This window comes from Pithys albifrons, chromosome 11 (assembly GCF_047495875.1).
Source record: "Pithys albifrons albifrons isolate INPA30051 chromosome 11, PitAlb_v1, whole genome shotgun sequence".
Classification (NCBI taxonomy): Eukaryota; Metazoa; Chordata; class Aves; order Passeriformes; family Thamnophilidae; genus Pithys; species Pithys albifrons.
This window is the reverse complement of record NC_092468.1, coordinates 11,682,357-11,705,347: the sequence shown is the minus strand read 5'-3', so window position 1 is coordinate 11,705,347 and position 22,991 is coordinate 11,682,357. Positions and strand designations below refer to the sequence as shown.

The following is a 22,991-nucleotide window of genomic DNA, read 5'->3' as shown; positions in this document are numbered from 1 at the left end:
AGTACCAGCACATTTTCTTTTTTCACTTAATCTTCATGTAGGAAGATCTTTGAATGACCTATGTCAGTTCCTCCCTCATTCCTCAATGCCTGAGCTACCTCTTACAGCCCATGACAATTCCCTTCTTCTTTCCACCTTCTTTCTGTCTTTCACTTCTGTGGCTGCCAGCACAGCATTCCTCATGAATCCCAGCAACTGCAGCCAGAAGTGTAGTGATTATTATTTCCATTTCCAGGCTGTTGATTCCCATACTGCATATTCTGCTACTTGTGCTAAAGGTTCACCATCACTGCTTTAAATTGATATTCTCAAGGACAGCAATTACAGCTGATGTCCAAAATCCTCAGTAAGAGTTTGAATGCTTCAAACTTCTTTCCTTTTAATATTTTGTGCCTCTGAATCGTAAGTTGGGAACCTGTGTGTTTTCTTCATTGGTCTTTATTATTTGTATACTAGTTTATAACTCATTACAGAACATGATCATATGAACTGTAAGAAATCACATTAAAAAACTAATTTCTATTCTTTCTCACTCCCTAAAAATTCCCAAAACAAGAGCAAAGAAAACAGAACTCCCTTTTTATGAATGAGTTTGAGAGAACTGAAGTCTGTAAGCAAACAATTTTGTATGTGGGGTTCATTATTATAATGAGTAACAAGATTCTCCCTTAGATTCTGTTTGATATCTAGATATCTCATGCATGCAGTGCAGCTTTGTGTCAAATGCATTCTAAGAATAATCCTTCCAATGATCATTATATTGTAGCTTAGACAACAGGTTTTTCATATCCACATAGGCTGGTTTTAGACCCCCTGTCCCTTTACAGATTCAAGTTTGATGGATGTCATATTTTTGTACTGGTTATTGGAAGGGCTCATGTGTTATTTCTGAATGCTCTTTGGTTTGAGGAGTATCGCAAGGTTTGTCAAGTCTACTCTTTTTCCTTATCTGAATTCCAGAAGGGCAGAACTGAATAGAATGTTTTAATATTCATGTTGGATGACCCAGCTGAAAGTAAACATACACTACTCCAAGTAAACACTTTCAACACACAAGGACTCAGGGGCAGCCCAGTAACCAGGACATTGGCTACATGCACAGAGGTCTCAGATAATTCCACTCTATTTTTACACTTCCGGATACTTACATGAAATCCTGAAAAGTCAATTTTAATGGGCAGTTGATCAGGGTCATCTCCTTTGGGTGCAATCTGATTTAACAGATGGTAGTATGCTCTTGAATCCTAAAATGAGCAGTGTAATATTTTAAAGAAATAAAAAGCAGCAAGTATGTAGCCTCTCCTAGCCATTTATTGCTCTAACAGTCCAATCCAAAAGCCACATAAGTCAAAAATACAGGACTCAAATTTCAGTGACTATGGATGAGGTTATAGAGCCATCTTACTATGCTATTTCACATAAAACTTTCTTAGCCAAATGACAGAGAAAAGGAACATCTGCTAATTATTCTGGACAATGCTAGTTAAATTTATTCTGCTGAATATCAACCACGTTGTTGCAATTCAGATATTCAGGGCAAATTTATATAGGTTATCCAGAAAAAAACCCCCAATTTACATCTTATATTCAGTGTTGGTATTTTACTCCTTTACTGTCCTTTTCAAATAGACTGTTTTATAAAAATTTCTCTTTCTTAATCAATGAGGTAATGGAAATTAAAAAAAGAGAGTAAGGTAGGTCTTTTAGGAGTAATCTGTAGTGACAAAAGAAATTATGTTCATTTGATGAAGTTTTCAGTGTACTTCTGGGGTCTCCCCCCACCCCAGTAAGAAACAAGGAGGAAAAAATAAACCCCTACTAGTTAATTCTCTTAAACAGCATATAATATTTTTGCAATAGTAGCAGTTTTCATATAAAACCTTAGTTAAAGGTTTGCTTTAAATAAAAGCCTTCTTGGTGGCATTTGAAAAGATGTAACTAGAAATTAATGACATTGTTTTCTTCAATGAAAAGAGGTTTTATCAGGTTAGGGAATCGCCCTCCTTTGCTTTCAGTTTTAAAAAGTTGCTCTTTTCTCTCTTCAACTGGCCTCCCACAGTGCTCTGCACACCTTACACAGAGTGACTGCAGAGGAAGAATTACGCAGCTCCACCACCTGCCCCAAGGAACCAGCACACCTTTCTTCAGTCCCCTGTGTCAGTCACCTGGCACATGAGCAAAGCAGTGGCTGGGAGTTATTAGTTACCTAATAAAGTAGTGCAAATCGTCCTGAATAACTCTAATCAGCATCTCAGAACATTAGTACTTCCTTGAATATGAGCTTAGTGGAAATGCTTATTGTGATGTCATAGTATGAGCAACTGAATAGAATGTGGGAGACCAAAACTAATGCTCTTTCAGTGTTGGAAAATGCAGGATGAACCTACTGCTAGAAGATTACTAATTTATCTAATTTCTTCTGATCTGCCTAATTTGTTTCTGAGCATGTTTTTGAATAGCATTATGTTTAATTATCAGAGCAAATAACTACATACCTTAATGTCTTGGCTGAAGTTACTGATTTTCTGCCACCCTGCATTGCCCAGGTGGTAGTTCACCCAGCGTAGCAAGAGGTCTTCTGGGGAAAGCTTCATCAGCTGATCTAGTTCTTCCCCTTCATTTAGCAAGGCAATAAGAGCTAAAAGCAAGTTTGAAAGAAAGCTGAAATCATTGCTACTGTGGTCTCAGCCTATTCCAAATGGCTGACACTGCTATAGCTGGCATTGCTCTTACCTTCATTTCTGGAGATCTCAATATCAGCAAAAAGACCAACTTTAATGATCTGCCACAAGAGTCCTAACACCAAATGTGGCTTTCCTTCTTGCAGGTCTTGTGATCCAATATTGACAACCGTACAGCCAATGGCAGATGCTGAGTTCAGAGCCAAGTTTAGGTTTTCCTATTGGGAATATCATGTTTAACAAACTTATGAGACTTCAATTCTTAGTAAGTTCATAATAAACTTCAGAAGAAATAATGCATTAGTTCAGTGGTTCCCATCATAAAACTGCAGTCCAGAGATTTTTTTGTGAACTACCTCACATCTCACCAAAATTTAGTGAAAAACATTATTGACAGTGTTTAATACAGACCCAGCAAAAAGCTCTGGATCACTTTCTGCAGCTTGGATCACTGAGGAATACTCTAATCAAAACACTTTCTGTAATTTGTAAGTATCAACTGTACAAATTAAACAATACTTCTCAAAATACCAGTGGAAAAAGGTGTTCCTATGGAATTCTGCGCTGTGCAGGAGGCTACTGACATCACTGCCATCTCATCTGGAATCTTACACAGGCTGACACACTCAGTCAAGCAACTGTTAAACTGTAATTGGATGGAGAGCGTAAGAAAATCATGGCAATTCAATATCCTGACTCTGAAAGTAAAGCTCATGATTGTCACAGATGAAACAGGCCAAGAAAAATAGCTGGGAGCTCCATCAATATCACTGTTTTCTTGTGTCATATATTAACTATCTACAGAGACAACATAAACACACGTAGCATCATCTTTGCTGACCAACCTTCTTTAAATAAGTAGAGATTACAAAATGCATCTAGAGGATTTAGAACACAGAATGGTTTAACTTTTCATATTTTAGCATCATAGCCTGCAATCAAATTCTGCCAATTAACTGAGGTTTTTAATCAGCTTTTTTTTCTTAATTGATCTGGTAACTTACAGATCTACTTCCTTTTCCAGACCTATTTTCTTAAACTCAATCTAAAGTAATAAAAACTGTTTCTCTCAATTTTTTTCATAATTTCATACACAACTAAAAATGCAGCTTCACATCTTCTGTACAAGCTTGTCTCCAATAGGAAAATAAACCATCTTGCCATACAGTCATGCAGATGCTTCCTGCTTTGCTAAAATACAACCTGTCTACTCAGAAGTTTATTTTCTTCAGGTACTTAGTAAAGCAAAACAAAAATAGTGAATAGGGAAAGAACTAGGGAAAGCATGAAAAATATAAGTTTTCCTGTAAATCATGTAAGAAACAGGAGAATTCAACAGAGTGTATTAGAAAATACAATTTCATGCTTTAGGATTTTCGTAAAACTTTTTTTCTCCATCAGGAGGCCTGTCAATAAACCAGAAAAATACTTTACTTTTTCATTTGTGTTAAGTTCCTATCCATGGAGTACTTACAGAAATAGTGAAAGGAGTGAGTTTTTTCTTATTAATAGCCCTTTCATCAATCGTATCGGGTTGTGAAAAGTTGATCATTTTGCTAAAGAAGAAAAGTCAAGAGTTTATTCAAACTTTGATTTCTCATAAAATACACTATTTGATAATAAACTCCTAACAGTTTAAACTAGCTGAAAATACTTCTGACAAGATTTTTTAAATATCCCAACAATTATCCTCTAAATCTCCTCTTGCTGTTAAAGGTTTGGACATTCATTTAGAACGCCCCAGATAATATGCTGTTGTAAGAAACACGAGCATTTGGCTTTTTTAATTAATAAGGGATGTCTGTATTGTCAAAAAAAGTCCTGAGAAGATTAAAACTGTAAACCCAAGTCAAACGGTCTCTACTGAAAAAATTTGTACTATAACCAGTATGTTTTTGCACTGCATTTCTACAGTACCTTGTATCTACACAGACCTCAAAGACTATTTCACATCAATACTAACATGCTAATCCCTTGTTACCATGGTATAAATACTATTAATCTACTTCAACTAACTAGAAAGTTACAGCAGACTGAAGTTGAGGTACCTACTACATATGCTATTTTGCTGTGGATTTAATTCAGATTCCTGTTCCTCCCATCCCATGATTTAGTGACTATAATTAGTAACTTTAAAAAATATTTTACATAGTCAACTTTTCTAATTATTTCAACTAATGAATATATGATGTAATTATCATCTCCTTTACAAACAGCCTGCACATATGTGATGTGCATAATTATGGGTCTGAAGTGGAAAACTACTTCTGTAACATATGCACAAATTCATATAAAAGTTTGCTAAAATCCACATTTCTACAGGCAGAAAGATTTCCCCCATTTTACAAACTGGTTGATGTATTTAAGAGAGGAGTCTTGATGTTAAAGCCTGTCAGAAGTTTTCCAGTTCATGTCACTGTGATCAGCACTTAACCTTTGAGATTAATTTCCTTTTTTTCTCACAGCCTTGGACTCACCAAAGAAGGATGCCATCTGCAAGGGATTTAAACAGACTGGCATCTGATGGGTTCATGGGTAGGAGGTGCTTACAGTCTGGGTCATCCTGTAGAGCTTTATTTATCCAATTAACAAAAGCAACTTTTTCTTCCTCTGAAAAGAAGGACAGCATTGAAATAATAGATTTTCATCTCCATGAACACCTAAACATCATACTTGGGTCAAAGAGCTTCATCTGCAACAAAATCCCTTAGTTCCACAGAGGCCAGTTACGAAAAGAATCAGACCAGTGGGAAAGAACACAAAAATGTCAAGTACAGATTGATCTTTCTCCCCCTGCACCCTTTAACTATCTGGGGATTTTCTGAAGGAGAACACCAGAATCAGAGGGACATCATATGGAAAGTATCCTCATGGCTGACTTCAAATTCAGCTGTTCAGCAATTACAAAGAAAAGAGGAAGATTTCTGATCTGAAAAACGCAACATCTCAATCCACACATCGTTAGAGAATGAAACCATTATCATTCTGAGAGACCAGCAGACTTTTTGAGACTGTGATCTGGGGTACTGAACTGTATTTAGCTTTGAGAAGTTTAGAAAGTTTAATATCTCAGTTCTAAATTCTCTTTCATATTTAGTGCAGAATTTATTAGCTTACTGGGATAACAGTCACTCAGGTATCAGTACCCAAATTCCCAAACAACACAGGTGGTATTCCCCTCACTTACCTCCAGAAGCAAACGAGACAGGTACCTACACCTGACCCCTTACACTTCTTTCATTGTCAGGGAAACAATGTGAAATTCTAGGGCACACTTCATCTCACCATAAATGAGATGGCTAGTGGGGCCAGGCCACAGGAATTTCACTTCAGTGGGGTCACTTTCTCTTCACCAAAAATGAAAAGGAGTCTAAACAATTACCTGTGATGCCCTACAGACATCCTTTGAGAGTGAACATATTCCCTGCTTTGGAGAAATACCAAGTGCAGCTGGTGGTGTAAGAATCATTGTGAAAGAGAGGGTATTGCCACCTTTGGCCAACCCAAGTGAATCTTTCTCATATATAGAACCTTAACACAGTCTGGAACCACAGCAAATTCCAGACTCAAGTTAATCAAAAAAGCTGCAATATTGCTGATTGCAATATGATCCTGGAAGGTGGTTAACACTCCAGCCTGGAGCTGCAATGCAATTAGGCACAATTACCAACTTAAATTACATGCAGCAAGGGGAGGTAGAAAGAATCAGATCAAATATTAAAAGCAGGTTCTTAAGTGTGAGAGAGGCTATGCAAAACCACATTGGAGTGAACAATTGTGTAATGGCGGAGACAGCTGAGGAGGCCATTACACCCAGAAAGGATGTATGGTGATTTTTAGTTTATGTTAATTAACACTGGACATGAAAATGAGAATTCATTTTTATCTGAATATAGGAATAAGAGTAGATTAGCATGTAATGAAGGCAAAAGCTTGATTAGCATTACTTGAAGAATGCCAAAGGGGCCATTTTTCCACCCTTACATGCTGTCAGTGTTGGTTTTCCTCCTTTGCTCTCACAAAGAGGCCCAACTTGGCTCCAAGGGAAGCATGAAACAGTAACAACCAAACATAGTTAACAAACTATCACCCACACTGATCTTGTCTATCTCCACAGGATTTCTCTGTGTTAATTTGCTTTCAACACCATTTTCCAGTTAGTCTTTTATTTCCTTCATCTGTAGTGCAAATTTAAAGAGTTTCCTCCATATAAAACTTGCCCATGTTCATTATTTCTTACCAGAATAAGAGTGCTGTGTCCCTTCACTAGAGATTGCTGATGTTCCTCCAATCGCTGTAATGCCTTGCTTTTTGTTTATTGATTTTCGGAAAGACTTGCTAACATCTTTACTTTTCAATTCCTGAATTATCTGAAATTAAAAAAATAGAGAGCACTGTGGGATTGTTCATATCTTCAAATAACCAGATGTTAATTCATGTAAGTACTCCAGAGTCAGTAGTTAACCTGACTGCCTTTCTTTGATATTGACACCGACTGTAATTTACTGTATGGGTAGAACCAGTGTGAATCCCTTCAGGAAACTTGCATAGTGGATATCTAACATATTATTTCTAAGTGAAAACCTTTATTAGGCCATGCTATCTAAAAATGTAGACACAGAACAATCTGCACAATATTTCCACAAGTATTTTGGTAAACTGAAAATACATTTTCGATGGCTATAGCATGTTTCTCCCACTTATTTCACCATATGCTTCACAGCAAAAGGTTACACGTGACAGTTAAACATGCCCTTAATCAAGCTATACCATTTTCCAGCTGCCTGCCATATATTAATTCAGTTTTCTATCCTAATTCTCAACAGGTATCAGACAGTAGAGAAACATCCAAAGGGAATCTCTTACAGAAACAAATTCTTCAAAGTTGATCCTCCCATCCTTGTTGCTATCTGTCACTAAAATGATTTTTTCTACAATCTCCCGGACTTTGTAACCAGGCAAGGGCAGACTTGCTTCTTTAAACAGGTCCTGGAGCTCGTAATCACTGACATAGCCACTGTTGTCAATATCTGTGAAATGAAAGCACATTGTATGTTATACTTATGTAAAGAACAAAGCATAGTAACTCCTCAGAATGCATAAAGTGTGAGAAATGCAGTCCCAGGAAACATATTTCTGTTCTTGACAGAGATAAGTAGGTATGAAGAAATGCTTGTGGATTAGAGGGATAACTGTCTAGGACTTCTGCCATCTTGTTAGATACTTTCTCAGGAACTCTCTTATGATCCCAAAACACAGCTGTAACAAGACAGCAAATTTTCAAGTAGTGAAGTTCAAGGAGGTTTTTTTAAGACTTCCAACTAAATAATGTATAAACCTTCAAGTGAAAGGGAGATCAATGAATATGTGCTTACTGTCAATATTATACCTTTTCCAATCAGCAAACTCAGACCTGGTGCATGTTGTTATTAGGAGACCACACTTACACAAGAACTGCCTGACCGCATTTTATTTCTTATCCTAGTATCTGACAAACATTTTCTGTTCTTCAAAACTTTTGATGTGGTTAGGCTTACCTGTGAAGAGTAAATCTGGGATGATCTGAATCTGTTCGTTAAAGGTGACCTTCCTTAATCTATTAACTAGCTCTGTTGGAAGCAATTTGTACTTCCACCTTCAATTACACTTGGCTCCCAAGACCACATGTTGGGAATGTTCATGTGCAGCAAAGTATCACAATGCTTTTTTTCAACAAGAGGTATGGTATAGCTCCACAATTGTGGAAGAAAGGAATGTCTGTATCATATTAAAATAAATTAGGAAAAGTTGAGTATAATTTGTGTTACTCATGATGAATAATGCAGCAGTGGACAAACAATGAAGACTACCCTTTGTACTTTCACCTTAGGCCAATCTGTGCAGAAAGCTGTCTTGAATTCATCTTAGTATAATAAAACATCATTTTACAGCTCTGTTTTTATACAAAGGAACACATAAATCAACCACATTAACTGCTCCTATTTTTAAAACTATGCATATTTCCATGTGCAGACCTACACATATTTATACAAACAGAATTTGAAACTGACAGTAAAACAGCCTCACCTGTGCCTGTAGGGCACTGGCTGTGCAACGGACAGCAGACTTTCAAAAGCAGGAAAGTCATAGTCCATACATGGTATAGATGAAGGTCAGTCAAATAAAAGAAATCATATTCACCCTAAGTAGTGCTGGTTATAATGCCCATCATTTTATGTATTTAATGTTGATATTTTCCATGTTTGACAATAATTTCTGATGTCTTTCAAGATCATAATAAAGCTCTTGAAAAATTTAGTTAATAGTATTTTCCCAGCTCTATAAACAATCCATCTAAGGTAAGCAATTGAAGAGAACACCCAATGAGTCAGAAATAAAGCAGATGATGCACCCACCTTTCTGACTTGTCAAGGTGCTCTCACTTTTGAGTTTATTAGTTAAAAAACTTTCTTCATATTGTCTCAAGTCTCAGCACCCAGGCACGAATACCAGAGTGGATGAATATGCCTCTCATTAGAGAAGGGCAAGCAGAGAAACATGCTTTCATCTCTAGCCATAATTGATTGCTATACAGTAATTTTCTTGTAATTCATACTACACTGTGTAGCTTCTATGCAGCTTCATAAGGCACCCACATTTCACTGTTGACAAAAGGTTAAAATCACCTGGTTAAAAAAAAATAATTTTGTGTTTTCAATACTCCCAACGATTCCCAAATCACTACACAGACAAACTGTGTCTGCATATGGATTAATTCAGCCACTGGCTTGCAGACATGTAAAACCACACATAATAACAGGGATGGTCTAAACAGCAGAGGACATGCTCATGAACTCACTCAGATTACCAGCTATTTTATTTCTCTAGGTTTATCTTTCACTGGGGCTAAGTTTCCATGATGACAAGCTGAGAGTTAAATACATGCCTTCTCTCAGCTTACCAATGTAGCTGTAAGCAATTTATCCATAAAGACACTAGGAATGTAAAAATGAAAAAAAAAAAAAAGGCAGCTTAACTTTTATGTTTTACAGAAAGGAAAGAAATGCTTTTCAGTAAGTAGGAGCAGTACAGGAAATGGAGAAAAAGGAGGAACGCAGATGGTGAAAAACCAAACAGCAAAGTTGTCAGACACCTCCAGTGAGTATCTACCTATCCTAACATCTTCCTGACATTAGACTGACACATGCACACGGTGCCCTTCTTTGTGGCCTGTTGCTCCTCACTACAAACTTCTTGAGCTACAGATGTCATGACGGGTGTTTAATAGGAATTCATCAATTACCTTCCATGGATGGATCTTTCTCCCTTTAGGACTTCTACTCTTTTTAGGTTTCAACAACATCCCGAGTCAATGGGTGGATGGTTTATTTATTTATAATGCAGAAAAGTTACCTCTTTTAATTTTAAGCTTTCTGAGTCTCTATTGAGCATCACGTGATACCTGTACTGACAGAACCTGAATAACTGTCTTCACTTTCTCCATACTACTCATTGTCTTACAAATCTCTAACATACAGCTTCCCTATAGCTTCTTCACTAAACTAAAATCTCCTAATATTTCAGAATTCTTGCCTAAAATGCTCCTGTTCCCCTCATTATGACTGCACAGGTTTGCTTGATTTCCTGAGCTGCACAGCTACACATCACCCCCAGAACTGCAGCAAATAAGAAATAAAGCAAACATGAACTTTAACATGAGCAACAGCAGTGCAATCTGGAAATAAGGGTTAACTGCTATTTAATTTCTTACTCTTCCTATTTACTCTGATTAATCTGTAAACATCCTGTCAAGCATAGAAAATTGTAGTTATTTATTAACATCTGCTAGCTACAAAAGCAATATTAAAAAAATCTCCAAGTTTAGCTTACTTAAAATGTAAACCCCAATTGAACAAATTAACAGAAATTATTAGTTCACCAAAGCATGCAAGTAAAGTAAAAACTGTCAGTAATTTAACATGATAATATATAACATCTGAAGATTAATCAAACCATTTTTTTCAGATTTAAGGAATTCAAAAAACTGATTTTTTGAGACCTATTATGTAGCGTATGCCATGGCACAAATAATGCAACTGCCCAGCAGGAAAATGTATCTGTTTTCGGTGCTGAAGTTGAAGGAAATTAACACACATGGAAAATAAGGGGCTCTATGGAAACATTCTTATTTTCTTAGATATTACTGGCAACATAGAGGGAACACACATCCCTATCAAAACATGGTGATCCATCAAGATTTCTTACACAAATCCTGAACAGTTTTGCAATGTTAACAGCATCCTTATTATTTTCTTATTTAAAACATACCTATTTTGCCAAATGCTTCTCTCAGTTCTTCAAGCTCTTCACGAGATATAGTAGTTATGTTGTTTTCCATCTCTGGACAGCAGGAAGGGTTGTCTTCAATTGCTTATACCTAATAACAATAAACAGGAAAGACGGAAGCTTTTAATTCCAGGTACATATAAGTTACTGATCTTGTCAACATGAGGTACCAGACTCGAGTGCCACGTCCAGGCTGAGCACACTTAAAACACTACAAACAACAATCTCAAGTACATCAGATACCCAGCAATTCTTTGCACCATAATAGTGGCTGAGAATTCACAATAGCAGCACCTGTTTACATACACTAGTTGTTTTCATTTGCACAGAATAAGCACAAACCAGCAATCTACCAACGTTAAAATCTCCTTAACTTCAACAAGCAATTTTTAGAAACATGAATTCCTAAGTGCAATTCAGTATCATTGCCAAGTAATGGTCAGTGCTTGGATTGAGTCCTCCAAAACACGTAAACTTCAGTGGGACACTTTCAAGTACCTGCCTACCATCCATGGGTGAACACCAAGGAGCCTTTCCACAGCTGCTGCAGAAGTTACAACCTGCTGACCTTCACTACTCTTCTGACACCCTGTTGTCTCATAACACTGTCAAAGAGCCAAATGAAGGGTTTTACTGAGCAGAGATTGGAGTCTCAGTGTGAATCATTCTCTACTGACCCCTATAAAAAAGCAAAACAAAATGGAAGGCACCTTTGCAAGGGGTTGATAAATCCCAATAACAGATCTTTGCCCATTTCCTCTTATTGAAGCTTTACTGCAACAGAATGACTCAGACTAATTGGCAGTAAGTACAGTGCTGTAAAGAAGGGACACACAATTGTCTCAATACACAAGCTTGTATTCACTTTGCTGTTTTCCACTGGCACACACAAGGCAAGCCCAGAGCAGCACCCCCCACCTGCACTAAGCTCTGAGCAGCACCTGGCTGGAAAGAGCCCCGTGTGGTACAGGTGCCTACCATAAATGCCAAAGTTTCATCTTTGCTTTTACTTTATAAACCAAAAGGGGCAGAAATCCACTGCACATAACTATTTCCATCACAGTTACTCTATCCTTGCATATGTTTTCCCTTCTGGTCTTTGCTTTAGAGCAAGAAGCAAAAAAATTCCTGTGATGACCAAGCTGATTTGCTCATAATAATTATATTCAGATCTGCTATATGTAGCTGCTTCTTCTTCAAAAATCATGCATATCAACAGAACAGTACTGTTACCCACTGGACATGATTCTAGAAGGGGAAACCTGACTTCAGCAATTGGTTTTACCATGGACCTTGCTGAATGCCCTTGGGAAAGACTATTCGTTTCCTACCTTTTGTGTAAAGCTTTTCTTTCATGATGCTATTTAAAAAGAGTTCTTAAACAACAATGGATTATTCTAAATAGCTCTTGTCTACTTTACTTGGGTTAGTATTTTCTGTGTCTTCACTGAGACTGTTCCTGTGGGTCACACAGGATATGGCCTTGAGTGTGGGTGGCAAGTTAAGTCTTTTTCCTTCATGCCACTAGATCTTATTTAAGTACTAAAATCCTACTTATCCATTTTGCTAAGCTTACCCACAGCATGTACAGTCTTCATACTCAAAAGAAAAAAAAATATTTAAAATATACATTCAGAAAAAAATGACACTTCACACAGATGTTTCTGGAATCAGAAGTACCTTCACTGGAAAGCTGGTGTGGTAATTAAAGGAATAATGAACTGTGGAAAAATCAAGTTAAAGGACTCCAAATCTACAAAAAAACAGATGACAGTTCTCTGAAATACAGAAACAGCATGACAAAGCATAAGTGAAGTATTTAGCCATGCAGGTATAAAAGACAACATCACTTCTGTTGTACCACTGATGTTTTTAACTATTTACCATTATCATAAGTTGGATTTTATCAGAAACAATTTCCGAAAAGTTGCAATGCAATTAGTTTCACTGCTGCCCTTTTATGATTCATCATTTCGATTTTGCACCATATTCTATTTCAGAAAATAGCAATCTTTGATTTTGAAAGACGTTTCAGTTACATAGTAGAAACATCTGTTCTTGAATGAAGCAGTTAAATAAAGCTAATAACTCTGCTCTAAAGAGACAGCCCTAAATAGCCTATGATATCATTACAGGGCAAATTAGCTGGTCAATTAAACGGCAGAAGTGCTGCAATCATGGTTCTGGCATTCAGGAGAGAGTCTGAAAAACCAAGAGACAACATCTAAACTAAATGTCAGACATTTCAGACAATTTCAATAGAGAAACATCAAAGTTCTATCTAAGCTAATAAATACCTGGCATACCCAGGCTTATCACCACCCAAGATGACTCAGTGCACAGGCAATTCTGATGAGATTTGGCCTCCAAAGGTATGTGTGTCTTGGAACTGTGAATACCTGTTGAAAGGTACATTAATTTACAGACAACTTTTCTCTGTACTTTGGTGGTATTCAGATGGCACTTACATTTTTTGTAGTCTATGCTTACATTAAACCATCTCCTGCTGCCCCAGGACAGGGCAGGTACAAACAATTTTAATGCTGAAAAAGTGCCCTTGATTCTCTTTTTGGTCCTTGACAATATGCTCAACGTGAACAGGCAATATTCATCTATCCCTGGCCTGTCTTCTATGCCTGGAAGGCTTTTTGTGTCTAAAGACAATTCTGTGGAGTTTCCTGGAACACATCCACATCCAACACAATACAGATACCAACTACTGTTGGTACATCATGGTATTTCTTTGTGTGCAGAGGAGTATCTGTGGCCGAGCAACCACAAAGGGTGAAGGGAGTAGGTCAAGGAGCAGTTCCTGCCACTTTTTTGACCTGTTATCAAAGCTGTCAGAAAAAACAGAGCAGTTAATTGGCAATCCGGCCCAATAGTTGTCTCTATCCCTGCAGGCAAGTGGCAATTTCTTTTCCAGCTCCTTATTTCAAATTCTATTTGCCTCATTTCCATGCACAGCTGCTACTGCAATGACAATGGACTGCAAAAATGCTGACTCGAGAGCTAATTTTCTTTTGTTGCTGCTCTTTATGTCTGGCATCAGGGACACACCTTCTCTGTCCCTGCTGCAAATACCATCTATTGCTGCATCATCCTTAAAGCTGTTGTTTCTAATGACAGCCAAGATAGTGTAATTTGCATACACAGGTTGTGCTTTTATGCCAACAACCAGCTGGTTATTACTATGTACTATCTATAATTACAAAACATGAAAATTCTGCTTCTCTTGTTGGGTTTTGAATCAAACTGCTACAGATTTCAATAGAAAAAAGTCCACCCAAAATACATGGTTTAACCTGTAGTGTTCCTGTGTTGTTATCCAGGATTCTTTAAGTCCCTGTGATGAGAACAGAACAGCTTTCAAGCACTATTAGTGTCTTTTAATCTCTTGCCAGATTGAACTAGGAGTTCTACCCAGTCTCAGTGAGAAAATAATGCATTATAAAGTGTGAAACACACACAAGGAACTTTAAAACAAGAACATGCATCATATATTCCCTTTGCCCAGTAAAGACAGAAGGGGAAATGCTAATTAAAAATTAGTTAAAATATTTGCATATAATAAAGAGTTGAGCAATAAAGGAAATACAGAACGTTAATCTGATATGAACACACACAAAAAGGTTTCTGATCTATTTTCAACAAAATAAAACTGCCCAAATTTGTTTGTTTAGTTTACTTTTTGGTTTCCCCTCCCCAACTCAGCTTACACTGAAAGATCTTTTTACTTATGCCAAAATTATTCTTGACCTCCAAATACAAAGATACTTAGGGGCCAACTAAATCAGTTCTTTAACAATGTGAAAGGATGAATGGTTCTATGTGTTTCACTAGTGGTCTGTAATAAAACAGCAGTGGAGATTAACTTTTTTTAAACTTACTGGAGATTAACTTTTTTATCTTACTGTGATAATGCTCTTAATCTTTATAACAAAATGAATAATCATTAGAGTTCACTGACTTTATTATTTTTTAATTATTATTACTGTTTCCACTAGCATAGGATATGGAAAGATAGCTTATCTTTCCCAGATCAGTGAAAAAGCTGCAGGAGACATTCATTTATGTTATCCAAACTGAAAGAAGCCTCGACTGCCGAACAGTCAGAGAAACACAGAAGAGCAGATTGGGAGGCACCTCAAGGATCAGCTGGTCCCACTTTTCCTGGCAAAAGCACGGTCTGGAGAAAATGGCTTAGCAGCCCATCCAGTCAAACCTTGGAAGTGTCCAATGTTGGGGACCTCACCACTTCCCTGGGGAGATTATTCCAATGGCTGACTGTTCTCCTTGAGAAAAACAGTCCTCTTGTGACAAATTGGAATGTCCACAGGAGCAACTTGTACTCATTACTCCTCCTCTTTCCATGGCATTCCTTGTAAAAAAGATTCCATTCTCTTTATAGACACCCTTTAAATACCGGAAAATGATGAAAAGGTCTCCCCTAATCCTTCTTTTCTCAAGGCTAAACAAACCCAGTTCTCTCAGCTTTCCTCCTATGACAGCTTCCCAGTCCTCTGATCATCTCTGAGGGCCTTCTCTGGGCTCTCTCCAGTCTGTCCTCATCTTTTCTTGGATAGCAGGGACCAAAACTGAACACAGTATTCCAGGTGTGGTCAGTTCTCTAAACATAGAAAGAACTAGTATAACACATCTTTAGAATGATGAGCACTGGGTTTTACAAAGAAAGAAGATACAAAAATAGATTCATTCCTAATGCAGCAAAGAGGATGCTTGTAAAGCCTAAAAACAGGAGAGCACAGAAAGGTCAATGCAATTAGCTGTACACATACCTACACCCGTCTGTATATAAAAAGAAGATACTGCAAGCACATTGTTAATTTGTGAAAGAAGAGATCAGATATAATTATGGTATCAGTAGCAGTTATTAACAGAGTAGTCAGAGTAGTGAAAAGAGCAAAGTTCTTTTAATATCATACAGGCAGTCTGAGGCTTTACAACCTGGAAGACTCAGACTATGTTTCTCAGCCTGAGCTTATAAGTGGGTGGATACATTTGTAACTACCAAAATTATTTAATTACTAGAAGTTAGATGATAACAATGAAGAAATGTTATGCTTCAACATACAAATCAATAATCCATACAATTCTTTTATGTACAGAATTACACAGTGAATAAGATACAATTTATGATGGGAAAAATGGTATTTTTAACTTCTTCCAAAACGGTATGCACTGATCTTTGCTAGAGGCAGGGTATCAAACAAGCCACTGTGATAAATTCTGTGTACATGAAATATGTATCTTATGTAAAAAGAACTATATTTACATTGAAATTAATTATTCACTCCATAGAAATTTGTACATCATAGTACAGTAACTCTGGTGAATAATAAAATCATCATTTCCAGTATACCTTAAAGATAAACCTGGATGACTTATGAATAAAAAGTAAAACAAGCCCAGATATCTGTTAGATGGGTCATGGACCTGATCTGAATTCACTTACTTGGGTATACAAACAGATTAATTTCATGAGGCTCATGTCAGGATTAAGAGTAACTCTCCTACAAAACAGATAAAAGCTTACTTCAGAAAGATACCTTTTCATCCAAACAAAATGCCTCCAGCTTCCTCTGGCTGCTGAGTATACAGAACAGCCATGCAAATTTATCGACAGGATCAGGTTCACACCGCTTCCTTTGCATGCATCATTCAAGAGGATCTCAAACTGCCTGTGCTCTGTATTGTTGCATTCAGCACTCCAAATAAAAAATATCAGTGGAAACCTCACCCATGCCAAAAGGACCACTGCTAGGCGAGCAGTTTTGGGAAAAGGCTATTGCACACAGAGTTCATGGAAGCACCTTTCCCAAAATGTTCTGCAAAGCTAATCTGTTTACAGTCTAGGAACACCAACATTTTGGGCTGAATTTGCCCAAATAGATTCTCTCATATCCCATTCTGCTTTGGTTAATTAGTTATTTTTCTAGGAGGTCTACAACTTTCCCCTGCTTCCAGCACAGGGCTGGGTGTGTTGTACCCCCTGTTGTGACATCCACCAAAAAAGAAATAGTGCCATTCTCTGTGAAACTGGGATACTCGGGTGGCACAAGGCAACACCATCAGCCTTGCAGAGCCAAGAACACAAATTACTACATTTCAACTGTAGTTTCTGAGGTTTATAAGTACAGTCCATCATAACACTGGTTGTGGTTCTGCAAGTAACAGAACAGCAAGGAAGTTCAGTTTGTGTATTTCTGTAGCACAGCGTGCCCAGGGCTCCCTCCCTGACAGCAAACCATTTCCAGACGAACCATATGAACAAAGCTGCTTCCACGCAACAGGCAGATTGTCTTTAGGACTTAACAATACCAAGCAAATCAGTATTAGAAATACAAATTCAAGATTTTTCTCACAGATCTCTCTATAAGAGGCAACACTTCTGTTTCTCAGAACACAAAATCAGATTGTCTGCAGAAACAACATACCTTTAAATTTGAAGCAAAATCACACTGCTTTTAGAAGACCTTTGTGTTTTACGTGATGAAAATGTCAAGACTCAGTATTCTGAACAACCTGCATATTATATGTAATTTAAATATATATTACCTTTCCAATAAATGATGCAGTACAGAATCAAAGTATATAATACAAAATAATTAACATATGTGCCCTAATAAGCAACAAATTAAGAGACTTGAAAATAAATTTTCCCTACAGAATTTTTAACATGGTTAGATTCAAAAAGCCCTGCTCCAAAGTAAAGGTTGGATAAAGTCAATCTGCTGAAGTGCCACTGACTCTCAGTTTTATAATGAACAACCTTTGCCTTGGTGAAAGTTCAATAACAACATGCATATGGTATCCAACTGCTGTCAAAAGAAGTACAGACACATACAGAAAATGAAAGCATAGCTAGAACTTGAATACACTCAAACCATAAACCTGAATTACCTTTTATGCTATCTCAACATCTTTCATGATTTTCATTCCTCAACAACACAAATACATTCCTGAACAACATAAATATTTAACAGGAAAATGAACACAAAGGGCATAAGGACTTAATTTTTAACATAAACATACCAATTATCCACTAGTAAGACTGTTTTCACTGAAAAGTGTTTCCAGAACTCATTGTGAATAAAAGCTGTTAATGAAATAGAATAAACAAGAAAAGAGTTGCTACATTTTACAGTGGAAAAGGATGGTCCTGTTATGTCTTCTAATGAAGTTTGAATCTACTGCTTGTAGTCAAACAGCTTGGAGAAAAGTTTAAATGCCTGGGTGACATAAGAAGATCAGAAGATGTGCCACCAACCTGTATGAGTTCAGCTCTGGAGGCCCCTAATCAAACCTTACAGTTGGTCTAAAGGAGATTATTCAAGTACAGGATATCTATTGGAGCCTCACAATGCACTTTATCAGATGTTACTGCAGCAAAGGTACCAGAGTTACTGGGAACAAGTTTTTCAGTTGTACTCCAACAACTTCAGCTGGTGTCAGCTGGATTTGTGACTTTCAGCATCTTTTATAATCATGCCATAAGAAAGCTAATGAAAAACTTCAGAAACAAAAATAAGTACAACGCAATTGCAATTGGAAGGAGATTGCAGCTGCAAGAGAAATAGAAGCAGCTCTTATTTGGTGCAGCTATGGAAATACAAGTGTAAACAGAAAGGTTCCTCAGAGTCTCAATTCCGTAGTTCATTACACACACAGAAAATCACAGACATACTTACATTTTGATTTTACGAGAAGGAAGCTTTGCATCCAGCAATAAAACCTGCATGCTGTTAATGGCACACAAGGACAGGAAAAACAGGCAAAAACAGTACTAAGGAGAAGTGGGCCTAGAGGATTCCCTTGGGAGACACAAGATCATGCAGAAGACCTTCCAGTTGTTGAGGAAATCTTAGAACAAGTGTCTCCTCAACCCTGTTGGAAAATGTGCATTCATAAAAACCACCAGGATTGTAGCACACGTGACCTTTGCAGGTGTGGTACTAACCTTCCCCATGCAAATCATCTTAGTCACTTTAGTTTCACCTTACTGTCCACAGTCTAGAATAATTTTTATCTTTTACTGACACACTCCAAACTAGTGCTCACAAAGGAAATCCACAAGGCCTGGTATAAAACTCCTGAAACTTGCTGCCCATTTCTGAGTCCCGTGTGGTTTACACTTGAAAGCCCCATTTTCACCTCTGTGCTTCTGGTATGTAACATAGTTACACAACTGGCTCTGCTTCTATTCACAATTAAAGTCACAAGTATTTCCAGAGAAAAACTTCACTCACATCAATCATTAATGTGATTTCCTTGGACAGCTCAAGAACACTACTGAGCCTGCCCAATATAACCCAAAATAATAATGCCAGCTAACAGCAGTGAGGCAACCCCACCATCTCATCTTTTTATCCAAGAATCTGAAGCTGGGACTTTGAATATAAATAAACATTTAAAGGCATTGTTCTGAAAGCAAAAATTCTGCTTTTCCATTTCACGTGTGGCAATGTCTGCATTCAAGTATTCCACGACTGCAGAACTACAGTCAACTTAATTAGAAAGAAAGTAACAGGATTAAAGTGAATTGGTGGAAGAAACTTCTTTACATGCGTAGCTATAAAGTAACTGGTCCAGGAAGCATCTGACTGAGCCTTGACCAGAAATCATCTTTCTTTCAATAAGTTTAATCAATTTAATGTATTGTTTCATTTTATATGACCTTTTCATATCTCTTCTCACCAATGTCACAATATCATTTGTCCTCTGGATGGAGCATTTGATACTCTCCAAAAATCAGTTTACTATACTGAAACCTGTGTCCCAGGCTGACTCATCATTTGGCTTCCCTATACACAAATGTGCTAGACCCTCCTTCCTGAAGAACTTGTACAAGCCCCCATCAAGCACCTCTTCTGCCCTTCCTGTTCTACAAGGCTCCTCTTGCCTGTCTCACTGTGTGCCCATATCCACCATTTTTACCCATATGAGTATCTTTGCTTGCCTATCTCTTCTGAATGCAACCACCCAGTGACAAGGACAATGCCTGGCCTCTGCAGAGCCAGAGCTGGCAAGGATCATGCTTTCCAATTAGCACTGGAAGCTGGTACCTCAGATGCTGTGACCAAAAGCAAGAGAAAATACAGTTTGAACCAATATCACAGTCATCAAAGCCAGAAATTGTGGCAAGATGAATTCCTGCTAAGGTCAAAGTGTCATAGCAGTTTTAGCATGCAAATGCATGTAAGATGGAAAGAGTCTGGCATTAACATGGAGAAAATTTGATAAGAAACTACAAACCACTTCCTCATAAACCCCACCTGATTACCAGTAACTGCTCTCAAGAACAGAATTATTTTTTTAAGTCCAACTTGGTGTCTCTGTGTCATTTCATTAGAGCAAACCACACTAAAATATAAATGGAAAGGCTACACTAATAAAAGCAAGTTCATTCAGGCACTCCATCCTCAAGTCATTCTTTTGTGCCTAGGCTGATGTTACATATCAAGTTTACAGCAGCAAAAGAGGGCAAGTTAAAAGACACACCAGCAAACGATACTTAATCTCTTTCTTCCTCTGTCTAGGTTGAGGAACATGCAGCTTTTGTCAGCGTGCAACTACAATGACAAGTAAAAACTGCATTCTTTTTAAAGGAAATTCCAATTTAAAAAAATTCTGAAATTCTTATTGAAATATCTGCATTGATAAGAAACTCCTGCTCAGAACTCACAAGGTGGTGACAGGACCCTCATTTGACAGAGGGACTTTGTGGGTGCCCCAGTATTCTCAAATAAGATTCTCAACTAGGGGGTTATGTTTTAGTCACTCTTGTACTTCTCTAACAAACCATAGCATTGCTAGTTAATTACTAAACAGAAAAACTAACCAGAAGCAATAGTCATGAAAACAGCTTTTCAAAAACAATCACAAGCCAGACTCCAAACTAAAAAATCCATGAAATATGGAATGACATCTGTCTTCTGTTTTCAGATACTTCCCATTATTATCAGATTAACTCTTCTCTGTAACTGGAAGCACTGGAAATTTGTTTTAAAACTGACAAATTACAATTTCACTTGTTATGAGCGTCACAGTTTTTCAGAGTTTGCTGGATATTGCATTCCATCTATTGCAATCAAAGGGTACTCACCTTTGACTGACTAATCTGTCACACTGCCACTGACAGTTTTACAGTATCTTTTGCAGGGCTGTCAGCATTTGTCACAAGCCTCCATTTCTTCCAGATTCGGTGCTGCTCGAGAGGTAGAACAGAGGTACTGTACTCTCTATTCTTTGCTAAGGAATAGGCTTTATCCATCTATGGCATTCCCAACTTCACATAAGTGTCTTTTCCTTAACCTAACTGGAACATTATGAACCATTTTTCAGTTCTCTGAGCACAAAGATAACATTTAGTTAGCGTGTAACTTAAAAAGCAGAACTATGAACTAAGCTATTGGTGATCGAACAGCCTAAGAGACAGAAGGGGAGGGAGATCTTAAAACAGCACAACTGCAACACTCCAGAGACCTATTGCCTTGAGCCTCCCCTGTGCCTGTTCTCTGGTAGCCCAAAGGAGGAAACCTCAGCTTGCTACAAATAGTAGAACTCCAGCAGAGAGACACAGGCTAACTCTTACTAATGAACTTAGTTTTAAGGTCACCCCAGAAGTTAATCATGTGAAGATCATTAAGAGTAACAATAGAAATGTGTTCATTCTGCCCTCAGTAATTGAATTTACAGCCACATATTCTTCATACTCCAGCTAATTGCAATTACAAAATAGTATCAAATAGGTGTGTGTTGCCAGAGTATTTTCCCCATTTCCATTAATTATCAGATGGCAGAATGGCCTTCTGACACCCACTAATGCCTCCGTCAGCTCCACATGGTTCAAAAGATTATTAGATTAGACTGATCAGCTACTATACTGCAAGCAAGCCAGGATTTTCTGTCATGGAAAATTCATAGGTTATTTTTGGGTTTCTTTTGTCATTGGTCAAGCTAGAGAAAAAAGGAGGGTCCTCTACAGTACATGGCAAAAGCAACTGGCAGCATTTCAAAACTTGTCTTTGCAGAGTCCACAGGTGCATAAGTGCTACCTGTTTGCCAGTCCAGAGCCTTAGGGAGCTGTGTTTGCCCAAGGGCTGAGAATAAAAGCAGCACGTTAGCCAATATGAGGAACCAAAGTTAAATAGAGTATTGTTCATACCTTCTAAACTAGAGGACTATCTGGGGCATGCATGAAGTTCATTTGCTGGCACTGCAGTTCTTAATAATTAGGCCAGAAGAAAACATCTACAGTTGTTGCCAACTGTCATTTTTAATCATATTTTGAAGATGAAAAAGAAGGACATTTCTGAGCAAATTTTTTTTGTAACTAAACTATTTAAAAAATCAGCTTTGACTCACATGATTAGGAGACAACTTCATATTCTTAAAATTATTTCTGATGCTTCAGTGAAAACTCTACCATCTTTCTTAAAAATATCAGAAATTAAAAAAAAGAACTTTAAATATCTCAGGTTTAAACAATTTACCTTTTTAAATAGTTTGAGCTGGCAGCATGAGCAGACATCCCTAAGCATTTAAACCATACACTGCCTATGCAACAAAGTCATGAGTTTAAAAAAAGAAAAATGTACATGTAAGAAATATCCAGGCACTTCTACAAAAACAATGAAAATCTAACATTTTATTCATCTGCTGCAAAGCAATGCATAAAAGTGTATATGATTTTATTAACTAGAATTCTTGTTTCCTTTTTACAAGTATCATAAAAAGATTCATCTTACAAAAACAGTGTTAGGTTAGCAACCCTTACAAACCAAACAATGATAGTTTAAGAAAATTACTTGTTGCTTTAAAATTAATGATCTAAAGTCCTATAAAGGGAGAAAGATATGATGATACAGTTATCTACCATGTACCAACTACAAGGAACAATACTGACAGCACAGAAAATGCTGTAAACTGGATCAGCGTTGTAAGGAGTCTCTTTGCTGAAAC

At 37.4% G+C, this 22,991-nt stretch overlaps 1 protein-coding gene across 6 annotated transcripts in view; it reads right to left on the bottom strand.

The window, feature by feature from the left end:
* The window catches only part of PLS1 (plastin 1), a 41,988-nt gene that overhangs the window by 11,644 nt on the left and 7,353 nt on the right, over window positions 1–22,991 (bottom strand). For 2 of the 6 annotated variants that reach the window (XM_071566784.1, XM_071566785.1), the window contains exons 2-9: window positions 10,989–11,097; window positions 7,548–7,711; window positions 6,922–7,051; window positions 5,159–5,291; window positions 4,156–4,237; window positions 2,734–2,899; window positions 2,496–2,638; window positions 1,149–1,244 (exon numbers count right to left, since the gene is read on the bottom strand). In XM_071566784.1, coding sequence (XP_071422885.1) covers window positions 1,149–1,244; window positions 2,496–2,638; window positions 2,734–2,899; window positions 4,156–4,237; window positions 5,159–5,291; window positions 6,922–7,051; window positions 7,548–7,711; window positions 10,989–11,058 — 984 coding nt within the window. In that variant the 5' untranslated portion in view covers window positions 11,059–11,097. Of the gene's footprint in view, window positions 1–1,148; window positions 1,245–2,495; window positions 2,639–2,733; window positions 2,900–4,155; window positions 4,238–5,158; window positions 5,292–6,921; window positions 7,052–7,547; window positions 7,712–10,988; window positions 11,098–11,504; window positions 11,568–16,482; window positions 16,506–17,930; window positions 17,952–21,132; window positions 21,369–22,991 lie in introns of those variants that run through there. The other 4 variants (XM_071566786.1, XM_071566789.1, XM_071566788.1 and 1 more) reach the window with 4 other exon arrangements.